General features: G+C 31.8%; 1 protein-coding gene across 9 annotated transcripts in view; it reads left to right on the top strand.

The window, feature by feature from the left end:
• Positions 1-14,626, top strand: part of LOC122403668 — an 89,825-nt gene that overhangs the window by 21,681 nt on the left and 53,518 nt on the right. For 8 of the 9 annotated variants that reach the window (XM_043407313.1, XM_043407312.1, XM_043407311.1 and 5 more), the window contains exons 9-10: positions 696-1,453; positions 5,424-5,613. In XM_043407313.1, coding sequence (XP_043263248.1) covers positions 696-1,453; positions 5,424-5,613 — 948 coding nt within the window. The remainder of the gene's footprint in view (positions 1-695; positions 1,454-5,423; positions 5,614-14,626) is intronic. The other variant, XM_043407310.1, reaches the window with a different exon arrangement.

The following is a 14,626-nucleotide window of genomic DNA, read 5'->3' as shown; positions in this document are numbered from 1 at the left end:
AATGTATGGACTTAATTTCCACAAAATGTAAGCGTACGTGTAACACAGAATGTATGGACTTATTTTCCACAAAATGTAAGCGTACGTGTAACACAGAATGTATGGACTTATTTTCCACAAAATGTAAGCGTACGTGTAACACAGAATGTATGAACTTCTTTCGTGTTAATCAAATCATTTCGTGAAATCAAAGAGAAAGAGGTACAAAAGAAAGCGTAACGATTCCTTTCGATGATGATTTAGTAATAACTTTCTTTATTTAGAATTATGAAACGGGTCAAGTTAGTTGATCTTTAAAGCTATTCAGGACAAAAATAGTACTGAAGACGTATCTATCTCATAGATTATAATTTACTTTTCTATTTGTTATAAGTATAATTGGATATTGGTTTGATTTACATAATTATAATCATGTACAAATTTTTAGTTTGCCTCTGTTCCTATTTCGATTAAAAGGTGTTTCTTGACACCATTGCATTTGGATGCAAATGACCGTGGAAATAATTGTGTTATTTTTAATATCATGTTATTGAGGAAATATGATTAAATTCCAAATTAAAATTTTGAAAGATGTGTCTTGACATCTTTGGGAGAAATAAGGTTTAAAAATATTAATCTCTGATTATATTAATTTTCTAATGATATTACTATTATCTATCTATTTACTTAAACTCAGTTGTTTATTTGTATTTCAGTCTGGTGAACACGAAAACAATTTCTTGGACCTTTCGGTTGGCACTGGTAGCAGCGAAGATCTTGGAGAAACAGAGGTCGGGTTACAAGTCGGGCATTCTCGTAATTTTACTTTAAGCCCCGAAACGACTGACTGCGACAGTAACTGCGGAGACCTCGACAGTGAAGTATCTTTAATGATGATGGACAATGAATTAATACCGGCCAGCGGGCTACTCGGATCGGTCGGCGACTTGGGAAACAATTCCGACTCTTTAAGAATATACACCAGTATGCCAGTCCTCGAAGATGGTCTGTCCAGCGGCCATGCCAGCGATACCGATAACAATAATCCAACTGTGATGCTGATGAAACGACAAATCAACGAGATCGAGAAGGAGATTATTCAGAGAAGTCGTGTCAACGAAACTAGTTATCCTACTGCAACGGAGAGCGATCAAGTCGGGAAAGAGGTTTCCGGTTTGACAGTCGGCAAAGATATCTTGCACTCTTTGAAAAGTTCATCGCCTGATCTGTTCATTCCCAAAAAGGAGAACTCGTACGACACGAATGAGTTACAGCTTGATGGTTTGGATCCTCTTGGCACACCACCGCCACCAGCACCACAAGCTAGGCAAATTGTTAATTTAGAAGTAGGCGGGGAAGTGGAGGCTGCTATCAAAGATATTAGAATGGCTTTGCAAAGGACTAAGACATTACCTGTTAAATCTTCTACGGAGGAACCTCTTGAATCCAACGTCAGTCCAATTTGGATACCAAGGTATTTTACTTTCTTTTCTCTAAAATTCATTCAATAACCTTGAAATTCTTGTATGCGTTTAATGTAAAATAGACAAAAGAGTTTTCATTATGCTGAATTTATACGTATACAGGGTGTCCCACACGATGGAGACAAGCTACATGTATCTTTAAAACGCGTTCTCATTTTTTTTTCTTTCCTTGCAAGATTTAAACTTTAATCAATGTGGTTTACATTTGCAACCGTATGCTTTTATTATAAATACCATAATGTGTTTACTTTCATTGTTGAAACCGTTGTTTTAATTATAACGTAACATATCATGAAACAATGAAAGTTTTACTCGCTAAATTAGTTACGTATTTCTTAGCTTTATTTAGGATGCGGAAAGAAATCGTGGTATTGTCAGGAAAGAAGTATCTGTTCTTTGTGTACCTTTTTATCTTCCAATTGGTTAGAACTAGTTGAAATACATAATACCATAATACTGTTAATGTTAACAAACATCGATGAAGATAAAAATAGTGAGTAATAGGTAGATACGTTAGCCAAGTTACGTTCCTGATTATACCACGGGCCAAATGGATTCTTGCTACTTTAAAGTCGTAGCATTACATTGCTTGCATTACAATTTATTTATGAAAAGCCATTCGTATAAGTTTTTAATGCGCAAATAAGTTTGTACGTAAAAGAATCGAGGTAGCCTTTACTTTTATTAAATACTACTGCGTACCTTCCATGTCATAGTGTCTATCAAAATTGAATTTTCCATTTTTATATTCAACTATTAACATTTGCAACAATGAGTTCTTCACTGGGATTTCCTGTAAGATCTTTCGTTTCAGAAGAATAACTGAAATTTCCCATCATTGGCACGTAATATCTCATTTTTGCCAAAAAATCGTGCTTTTTTTACAAAAATTCAAAGAAAAGAACAACTCTGCTTTTGAATTCGTATTTAGAACAAGGAACTGTACGATATTACGAATAATTGTAAACTCAAATTGCTTTTTTTCTTCGATACTTCCAAGAAACAACTGATCGCAGTAAGATATGTTTACAGTTAAATAGTAACAACTATTGTATACAGAGTGTTTGGTCTTCCCTGGGGAAAATTCTAATGGAAGATTCCAGAGGCCAAATTAAGACGAAAATTTGTTGATTGAGGCTTCGTTAAAAAGTTATTAACGTTTAAAGTTCCGCCTGTGGATGGGCAACCTGCGCACAGCTGCATTACACATATCTTCGAAATCCTACCCATTTTCGAGAAAAAAATTCGAGAAGATATGAAATTTTTCAACGGCAAAAAAATATTGCAAATCATTTTGAAAAAATTATTTTCAGTTGTGGGGCTCAATTACAATCATTTTTGGTCATTAGACATACCCTCGAAATCCTACCCGTTTTCGAGAAAAAAATTCTAGAAGATATGAAATTTTTCGACGGCAAAAAAATATTGCAAATCATTTTGGAAAAATTATTTTCAGTTGTGGGACCCAATTACAATCATTTTTCGTCATTACACATATCCTCGAAATCCTACCCATTTTCGAGAAAAAAATTCTAGAAGATATGAAATTTTTCGACGGCAAAAAAATATTGCAAATCATTTTGGAAAAATTATTTTCAGTTGTGGGGCTCAATTACAATCATTTTTGGTCATTAGACATACCCTCGAAATCCTACCCGTTTTCGAGAAAAAAATTCTAGAAGATATGAAATTTTTCGACGGCAAAAAAATATTGCAAATCATTTTGGAAAAATTATTTTCAGTTGTGGGGCTCAATTACAATCATTTTTGGTCATTAGACATACCCTCGAAATCCTACCCGTTTTCGAGAAAAAAATTCTAGAAGATATGAAATTTTTCGACGGCAAAAAAATATTGCAAATCATTTTGGAAAAATTATTTTCAGTTGTGGGACCCAATTACAATCATTTTTCGTCATTACACATATCCTCGAAATCCTACCCATTTTCGAGAAAAAAATTCTAGAAGATATGAAATTTTTCGACGGCAAAAAAATATTGCAAATCATTTTGGAAAAATTATTTTCAGTTGTGGGGCTCAATTACAATCAGCTTTGGTCATTACACATATCCTCGAAATCCTACCCATTTTCGAGAAAAAAATTCTAGAAGATATGAAATTTTTCAACGGCAAAAAAATATTGCAAATCATTTTGGAAAAATTATTTTCAGTTGTGGGGCTCAATTACAATCATTTTTGGTCATTAGACATACCCTCGAAATCCTACCCATTTTCGAGAAAAAAATTCGAGAAGATATGAAATTTTTCGACGGCAAAAAAATATTGCAAATCGTTTTGGAAAAATTATTTTCAGTTGTGGGGCTCAATTACAATCAGCTTTGGTCATTACACATATCCTCGAAATCCTACCCATTTTCGAGAAAAAAATTCTAGAAGATATGAAATTTTTCGACGGCAAAAAAATATTGCAAATCGTTTTGGAAAAATTATTTTCAGTTGTGGGGCTCAATTACAATCATTTTTGGTCATTACACATACCCTCGAAATCCTACCCGTTTTCGAGAAAAAAATTCTAGAAGATATGAAATTTTTCGACGGCAAAAAAATATTGCAAATCATTTTGGAAAAATTATTTTCAGTTGTGGGGCTCAATTACAATCATTTTTGGTCATTAGACATACCCTCGAAATCCTACCCGTTTTCGAGAAAAAAATTCTAGAAGATATGAAATTTTTCGACGGCAAAAAAATATTGCAAATCATTTTGGAAAAATTATTTTCAGTTGTGGGACCCAATTACAATCATTTTTCGTCATTACACATATCCTCGAAATCCTACCCATTTTCGAGAAAAAAATTCTAGAAGATATGAAATTTTTCGACGGCAAAAAAATATTGCAAATCATTTTGGAAAAATTATTTTCAGTTGTGGGGCTCAATTACAATCATTTTTGGTCATTAGACATACCCTCGAAATCCTACCCGTTTTCGAGAAAAAAATTCTAGAAGATATGAAATTTTTCGACGGCAAAAAAATATTGCAAATCATTTTGGAAAAATTATTTTCAGTTGTGGGACCCAATTACAATCATTTTTCGTCATTACACATATCCTCGAAATCCTACCCATTTTCGAGAAAAAAATTCTAGAAGATATGAAATTTTTCGACGGCAAAAAAATATTGCAAATCGTTTTGGAAAAATTATTTTCAGTTGTGGGGCTCAATTACAATCATTTTTGGTCATTACACATACCCTCGAAATCCTACCCGTTTTCGAGAAAAAAATTCTAGAAGATATGAAATTTTTCGACGGCAAAAAAATATTGCAAATCATTTTGGAAAAATTATTTTCAGTTGTGGGGCTCAATTACAATCATTTTTGGTCATTACACATATCCTCGAATTCCTACCGATTTTCGAGAAAAAAATTCGAGAAGTGTGAAATTTTTCGACAAAATTAAAAAATTTCAAATCGTTTTAAAAAAAATATATTTTGTTGCAGGGGTCAATTACAATCACTTTTGGTCAATAGACATACCCTCGAAATCCTACGCACTTTTGAGAAAAAAATTCCTTATCAAAAATCTAATATGTGCCTCCATCTACAAATTAGTATTCTTGATTTTCATCCTATTTTGGCCTCTAGAATCTTTCATTAACACGTTGACTGCCAGTCTAAAATCCTAAAATTGTTTACGGGACCAAAACTTTCATTTTAGGCAACTGTAAACTACACAACTTAAAAGTTGTCGTAGTAGTTGCTTTTGTAACCTCATTAAAATTTACGAAGCCTATTAAAATTGATTTTCTTTAACATTTCAATTTGAGAATTCATTATTACAGTTCTACTGTTAAAAGTTCTGTCACCCATATATGTAGAATAAAGTTCGTGTTTGGGCAGCATAATCTATTTGGTCCCCGTTACACTGTACAATTTTTTCCACGTCCTATACTTATAAATCAATTGTCCATCTTTAAGTACATCTAATTAAAATTTAGTATATCGGACGGCAGACGGAGAATTTGTGTAGAAAACAACAGCGAGGAATCGGAAGTTAGACATACGTGCGAAGACCTGGATGTCGAAGTGGGGGAAGGCCCGGACGAAGAGGAGGCGGACACCGATCTGGAGACCGATCGATTGCTTGGCCAACAAAGAACAGACGATCAGGGTTTTTACGACGACAAAGTAAGGCTTAATGTACGATGAATATTTCCATATACTTAACTGTTTTATAATATGTTAAAAATAATGTTTCCACACGGTTTCTTACCCATTTGAACGTCGAGCAGCGCGATTGCGTTTCTATCGTTTGGCATAAAAATGGGACAAATTTCGAATAACGAATAAAAAATGAACGATCAGTTTATCCGTTACTCGTTGATTAAAAATAAAAATTGCAGAATTAATACAAATTTAATTATTTTTATTTTCCAATAAACCAAATTGCTTAAGCATTCTCGAATAATAAAAAGTAATTTTGGTGACGGTTTTTGACAGAAAATGGAAGCGCGATCGAGTTTGCTCGACACTTTTCGCACAAATATTTTCCGATCGCCTTTAGCACTTGAACTGGTTAAAAGCATGAATACAAGAAATTAACTCAAAAGATAAACTATTTTTTATATACGTATAAAGTGAGATCGTTAATTCGATAAAATCCGAATGATCTTTTCTTTCTTTTTACTTTTAAAGTAATTTATACGAAAAGTATGAATTTATAAATAAAATTTTGGTAATTATTTAGTTCAGGGGATTAAGGTCCGATGACCTTGACTTTAATATATGTTGTCAAGGACACCTTCCCAAGCGAAAAAGTTTTGGCTGTCGCTCATTGTTCGTTAAAAAGCTATTAACAAATATAAACAATTGTTTATTTCTATTGCTGGTTTTTCGTATTATAATTATAGGAAATATTGAATAACTACGAAAAACGAATTATGACATAACTGTCAGTTATTCATCCCCACCATTGAGGGGGGAATCCCCTTTAACGCATCGTGACGCTCGATTAACACTTTTGTATTTTTATTTTGAACGAAACATTTACCAACGTGTTTGTGAGGTTTTTTTTGATCAAAGTAAATCCAGACGCGATATAATTTCGATCATATTTACGTATTAGTGAGTGACAATATGCAATGCAATTAACACTTTACCGACCGGTAACGGTCGATAAATCGGCTATCGGTCGGTAAGCGTTGGCCGGTAAAACAGTTGATTGATAGGCTCTCAGCCGGTAAGCGTTGGTCGGTAAAACAGTCGATTAATAGGCTATCGGTCGGTAATGTGTTAATATTAATAAGTAAATATTATCCAAATTATATCGTGTTTGGTCTCACTTATTTAGAAAAACTTCATAAATACATTGGTAAAAGATTCATTGAAAAAAAAAGAAACAAGAAAGTTCTATCTTTACATTAACCTACTTATTTACAATTAAACTACTTTTTTATCTGCGGGTCATTCATGGAGTCATTTCCGTAAACTTTACGAATGATACGAATTTTTTCTAAACAGGTGTAACCAAGTTTTTGGTGAATATTGATGCAAATTCTTTGCTCGACTCGCTCCATCATTGTGCAATGCGACCATTTGGGAATTTGGTGTTCACAAAATTACATATTGTTGTTGACTAAACAGTTTTCAGTTTCTGTTAATATTTCTGATACTAGTTAACTTATGGTACTAGACCCTGAGAAAAATTGTAATTGGAGATTCTAGAGGCCAAAATAGGTCTAAAATCAAGAATACGAATTTGTTGATGGAGGCTTCGTTAAAAAGTTATTAACGTTTAAAGTTCCGCTCGTACTGAATTTTTTTCTCGAAAATGCAAAGGATTTCGGGAGTATGTCTATTCACCAAAAATGATTGTAATTGACCCCTGCAACCAAAAATAATTTTTCCAGAACGATTTGAAATTTTTTAATTTTGTCGAAACATTTAGGCATCTACTCGAATTTTTTTCTCGAAAGTGGGCAGGAATTCGAGGGTATGTCTAATGACCAAAACCGATTGTAATTGACCCCCGCAACCGAAAATAATTTTTACCAAACGATTTGAAATTTTTTTTCCCCGTCGAAAAATTTCACACCTTCTCGAATTTTTTTCTAGAAAGTGGGTAGGATTTCGAGTGTATGTCTAATGACCAAAACTGATTGTAATTGACCCCTGCAACCAAAAATAATTTTTCGAGAACGATTTGAAATTTTTTTTTTTCGTTTAGGCACCTACCACCTGTTGATTTTTCTTAAAAATTTGTTTTTCATTTTTAATAATTTTGATTGTCGCCCCATAGAAAAGTTGTCTAATACTTTTCTGTAGATATCCATGAGCTCTACCCCAGAAAAAAGTTTCATTGAAATGTATTCGCTATTGTAGGAGTTATGGCTGTTTGAAAATTGGACCATTTTTTATGGGGTTTTTCTCATTTTGCGGAGTCAACGAACAACTTTTTGTAGGGTTTTGGAATTTCTACACATTCTGCATCAAAATATACGCTGTTTGTATTTTGAAACTTTAAAATCCTTCAATCCGTTCAGAAGTTGTGACAGTTTAAAGATACGCATGAAATTTTAGGGTAACATTTCTGGCCTCACATTATATTTTCGGTAAGGAATTTTTTTCTCGAAAATGCGTAGGATTTCGGAAGTATGAGTATTGACCAAAAATGGTTGTAGTCGACCCCTGCAACCAAAAACAATTTTTTTAGAACGATTTGAAATTTTTTTAATTTTGTCGAAAAATTTTACACCTCGAATTTTTTTCTCGAAAGCGGGTAGGATTTCGAGTGTATGTCTAATGACCAAAAATGATTGTAATTGACCCCTGCAATCGAAAATAATTTTTCTAAAACGATCTGAAAGTTTCCAATTTTGTCAAAATATTTGTCCACTTACTGAATTTTTTTATTCAAAATGGTTAGGATTTCGGGGTTATGACTATTCACCAAAAATGATTGTAATTGACCCCTGCAATCGAAAATAATTTTTCTAAATCGATCTGAAAGTTTTCAATTTTGTCAAAATATTTGTCCATTTACTGAATTATTTTCTTCAAAATGGTTAGGATTTCGAGGTTATGATTATTCACCAAAAATGATTGTAATTGACCCCTGCAATCAAAAATAATTTTTCTAAAACGATCTGAAAGTTTTCAATTTTGTCAAAATATTTGTCCATTTACTGAATTATTTTCTTCAAAATGGTTTGGATTTCGGGAATATCACTATTCATAAAAAATGATTGTAATTGATCCCCGCAACCGAAAATAATTTTTTCAGAATGATTTGAAATTTTTTATTTTAATTTTTTAATAACTTGATAACGAAGCCTCAGTCAAAAAATTGATATTCTTGATTTTCGTCTTATTTTGGCCTCTACAATCTCCCATTAAAGTTTTTCCCTGTAGATTGAGATTGAGATTAAATCGTCTACGACACCCCATCAACTTGGTTAATGTGTGAATTCTATACGTAATATTTATTTAGCCAATAATAACTGAAAAATCACTTAGAGATTATTTAACACTTTGACGGCCGCTGTCACGTATATGTGACTTTGGGAGCCAGCAGACGTCGGCCATAGTCACGTGCGCGTGATCTACTCTGTATCAGTTACCATTTCATCCTACATTCAACTTATTACGTTCGTCGTTACATTTATAATTCCTAGCATCTTCATGTATCTCACTTTGGTGTACAATATCATGGACAACGATTTTCGCGTGATACATGCGGCCATTGAAGTGTTAAAAGGCTGTCCTTGACAACATTTGTCAAGATTGAAGTCATAGGGACTAAATACCCCAATCAACACAATTGCCATCACTTTTTACAAATTTATAAAAAACTAAAGGTAAGGGTTAATGTTAATACTGTCCTTGATAACATACGACAAGGTCAAGGTCATGGGATCTTAATTTCTTACACTAAATAATTACCATTCGTTCGATTCACAACTTTATTCTCGTAAGATAAATTTGCCTTAATTTTTTTGTAAGAAAAAATATAAGATTAGCTAGAGCGTAATTTATTTAAAATTTGTAATCGTTCCAAATATTAAGATTAGATTCCTTCGAACTCCTTCAAGATTGGACGATTCTTGATAATAACGGAACTGATCCATTGTTGATAATATGATATTAAAGACTATATTGTTGCTTGTAGTTCAGACTATGAACTTTCTAACGCTAACTAGTAAAAGGTAATAAGTACATTTTCTAGCCAAAATTCATATAATGGTATTAACAATTATAATCAGTAATGTACACAACCTTTCGTTCCAAGAGTATATTAGTATCATGATAATGGATGTTACACAATTACCATTGATTCCTTAAGGAGTATAATTATGGTGCAGGATGAACAAATTTTAATATGAAAAACTACAAAATCAAGAAACAAGGAAAGAACTTTCTTTAGATTATTTTTTCAACTACTTAATAACATATTCCGCAAGTTTCAGTGTGATATTTTCAAGAGCGTGTCAAATAGTTGGCTACGATTTAAATTTTTTGTTTATTGGAAAGGAACTGTAACTCTATTGGATGTAAAAAAGACTACTTGGGCTTTATAGTAACACAAATTATAACAGAACAGAGTTGGATAAATTTTATTCGCTAGTAACGAATAACAATTTTATATTAAATTGTAAATCACTTTTTATTTATGCTTCATAAAGAAATGTAAATGGAAATTGATTTATAAATCGATTTAAAATCTTTATTTGTGATTTGCGAATAAAGGATTCTGAAAAACTGGCTGAAATCAAAATTCCTTGTTTATTAGATATTGGATGGACATAAAAGTGGAGCTTATAGTAATTTTAGTATTTCTTAATAATTTCGAGTAAGAAATAATTAACAAGATCGAAGATAAATTGCAATAATGGCTGCATTTCTACTCCGCACCCTGATTATCCTCTTTAAGTCCAGTAATCTATTGCTAAGTAGTTACGTACATTTAAAAAGAGATTTAATCTATACAATATCCACGATTCTCACGTTGTACAACTTAAGCACATTCGGTAGCAACAACTATATATATGTATATATGAAAATTTTAATTCTTTATACAGTGATCAGCAAAAATTATGATATCCTTTCGCGATTTTCCACAAAACTGATCAAAATCAGTAAAACTTTAGAGTAATGTATCTGTCGATGAGTTTCATAAAATAACTTCTAACTTCGTACATCATGTGCGACATATGAAAGATATTTGGTAAAAGACCCAATTGCTGTCACCTGAACAATCAATTCTGGCAATATTACATTGCTTTTCTCAATTACTTGTTCGAAGCATAGGTTTTTCTTCTTATTTGTTATTATTCAATATCTTTAATTTTTAAAAATGAGTACCATGATTCTTAAAATCTATACTTTTAGTTTTAAATTGAATAATTTGAGCAAAATGTTTCGAGAGCTATTACACTGGTCAACAGCAAATATATATTTTTCATCTGAACAATTAATTGTAGTCTCCTATGATGACTCTAATTACAAAAATGAAAGTTAAATTATAATTTCAGCTCTGGTTTTTAAAAACTATAAAGTAAAAGTGGACATTTTGTGTTAAACGACATTAGCTGACTTAAACGTATGCACATATGTAAATGCAATATTTTCAGCAGCATTATTTTCGTAAGTTTACAATTTTATAATCTGTGATGGGCTAACGAAGCCATAAAATACATATAGTTTCATTAAGTTTAATGCGAAGAAAACTCCACGTAACAAATTGAAAAGAAGTGTGATTTATTTTAACATACGCATACTTTAATCTGTCAGATTGTTTCTCACTCGGGATATTAATACATTATACAAAACACTCACACACACAGAATAAGAACAACTATATACAGTTGCTCACAAAATTAAGCGTACATCTAGCTTACCAATGATAATTGGCGGGGAAATAAATAAAAACGGACATATTAAAAAGTAAAGATACAATATATACTTTATTTAGATATTTTAATAGGTAATTCTTTAAAGAAAAATTGAATAAGATGAATTGTTTATGTATATGTAACGAAAAATGTAAAAGTACACCTATTTTATCGTCACAAAATTGAGCGTACAAAGAATGGAATTATACATAAACAACAAATAAAGTCAATTTTAATATTTTGTTGCGTAACCCTGAGCATTTATGATCGCCTTTAAACGTCTAGGCATCGATTCGACTAATTTTTGTGTCGTCGAACTGGAAACATTTTTCCATATTTCAGTAATTTTTACTTTCGCATCTGCCTTACTGGTAAACCTATAATTACTCAATTTTGACTTCAATTCCTGCCGCAGGTGTTCAATTGGATTGACATCCGGTGATTGTGCGGGGAGTATTTAACAATTTTGGTACATTGTATAATAGCCATTCCTTAACAACGTACAACGTATGCTTAGGATCGTTGTCCTGTTGAAAGTAATACGTAGGGGGCATTTGTAATTTTTCAGCTGAAAATTTAAAATTTTTTTTTGAAACATCAAGATATTTCATCTTATGCACTTTCAATAAATTCGATATTGCCAACTCCATTTGTTGCCATGCATCCCCATAGCATTACGGAGCATCCACCATGCTTTACTGTTTGAATCGTATTGTTATTGTTAAATTCTTTATTTGGTTTTCTCCAGACAATTATTCTTCCATCCAAATTAAATAAATTAATTTTTACTTCATCGGAAAATATTACACTGTTCCAAAAAACTTCATCGTGATTAACATATTCTTTTGCAAATGCCAACCGGTTACTTCTGTTCACCTTAGAAATGTAAGGTTTTTTTCTCGCTACCCTGCCATGATAGCCTTTATCGTGTAGTTCTCTACGGACGGTTTCCATAGATATTGCTTTTTTAATCCTCGATGACACTTCTTTCGTCAGTTTTGGTACACTAGTTTTCGGATTAATTTTAATTTCTCATACTATATACCGCTCATCAGCTTTGCTTAGTATTTTTTTTCGTCCACGTCCTACTTTATCACATAATGAACCGTTGTATTTATAATTATTAATGATTTTCTGTACGGTAGAGAGGGTCCTACCTATTTGACCAATTTGTCTTAAAGATTTGCCTTAGCAATATAATTTTACCGCCATTTTTCATTCAGAAATATTAGTTTCTGATCTTCTTGAAACCATGGTGCAAACTTTGTTAGTAACAATGACAAACGATGATCAAACGTAACATAGCAATGCAGTGACGTAAACTAAATACGACTGAAGAAATTCCAAACAAAGATAATACAAAATAAACTTTAAAAAACTCATTTTTTAAATATTTGATGTACGCTCAATTTTGTGAAGATAAAATAGGTGTACTTTTACATTTTTTATTCAATATACATAAATAATTCATTTTATTAAAGTTTTTTTTTAATGAATTGTTCATTAAAATATTCAAATAAAGTATAGATTGTGTTTTTATTTTTTAATATGTCCGTTTTCAATTATTTCCCCGCCATTTTTCATTGTCAATTTATATATATAACTCTAACATAACCTACAATACTTGAATTAAATAAATCATGCCTTATATTTAACAAACCAGAGTTACAATTTTATAATTCGATTTTATTTTATAATTTGGTATAAATTTAATTTGTTGACCAGTGTTGTTGTCATCGTTAAAATGTGTTTGATGATTAAGTACAGTCAGCTGACCAAATACTGCTAGAATAAAAAAACCCAATTACTGTCCCCTCGAGCCAAAATCAAATTCGTGCATTAATAAACTTCGATAATACTTTCCTGCTGCATGTTTCAATAAATAGAAACAGGTTATAACATATACTATAATACACTGCTTGATAACCTCCATAAAGCCAACAGATTTTTAGGTTAAATCCTATAATTATTTTATACTAATGACAAGAGAGTTAAATTATTAAATAGAAAAATAGAAAAATATATATTTGAATACAATTACGATGTTTTTTATCGTATGCTTTGCTCAAATTTATATAATCATTTATTTTTATTAAAATATGAAATATAAACAAATATCTTGAATTTTTGTTAATTTCACTTTACTGTTTATAATGTTGATGCCTTTAGTATGGGAAACAAATTTATAAAAATAGATATTCTTGTGCAATTGTTTCCTTTTTCGTTCTACTAGATATAGAACATTTATTAATTTGTTTTACTTTTAACGTTGTTGAAAATTAATTCAGATATCGTTTCAATAGTTTCAAAGAGCAAATGCAGAGTATTAAGAGTGCACTATACATTTTTTAATATTTTTTTGGTCAAATAATCACACGATAAGAGTAGGATTTTGATAATTTATAAATACATCTTTTAAGAGTAATTTGATAGTTCGTTGATTAAAAAATATGTATAAACGACTGATATATGACTATCTGTGCCAAATATCGGGCCCATTGGAACTTTTTATCAAGAAAAGTTCAGCTAATTTAACCGGTGGCCATTTTCCATAAGATCTGTGCGGGGTCCTTTTAATGGGAGATTCTAGAGGCCAAAATAAGACGAAAATCAAGAATACCAATTTGTTGATAGAGGCTTCGTTAAAGAGTTATTAACGTTTAAAGTTCCGCCTGTGAGATAGGCAACCTGCGCACAGCTGCGTGCGCGCGACAGTGACGTATCGACAGCCATGCGCGCGCAGCTGTTCGCAGATCGCCGTTCTACACGCGGAACTTTAAACGTTAATAACTTTTTAACGAAACCTCTGTCAACAAATTGGTATTCTTCATTTTCGTTTTATTTTTACCTCTAGAATTTCCCATTACAATTTTTTCCAGGGATGGCCGAACACCCGGTATATTTCAGCAGAATAATGCAATTGTGCATACGTCTCGCATAGTAAAAAATTATTTTAAAGCGGGAAATGTAAAGGTTTTTGACCTGCAAGGTCTTCTGACCTAAAATTCTAGAGAACGTTTGAGGTAAACTAAGCGGAATATTACATGAAGGTAGGCAGTCTTATAATACAATCCCCGAATTAAAATCAGCTATTCCAGAAGCTTGGAAAAGCTTGGATCAAAATGATACAAAAAACCTGTATAGAAGTTTACTAAGAAAAATAATTAAAGTGGTGCAACAAAGGGCAGTCCGCACATTACCAAAATAATTTTATTTTATTCCACGTTAAATTTCTTCTTCATTTTTGCATAAATAACACATGGACTGAATGATTTACTTTATTTTTTGATAAATTATGTCAAAATTGATAC

The sequence above is a fragment of the Colletes gigas genome, unplaced genomic scaffold, assembly GCF_013123115.1.
Source record: "Colletes gigas isolate AHSC1104 unplaced genomic scaffold, ASM1312311v1 Colletes_gigas_Sc00068, whole genome shotgun sequence".
NCBI lineage: Eukaryota > Metazoa > Arthropoda > Insecta > Hymenoptera > Colletidae > Colletes > Colletes gigas.
The sequence above is the reverse complement of the archived record's forward strand: the minus strand, read 5'-3'. Positions and strand labels throughout refer to the sequence as shown.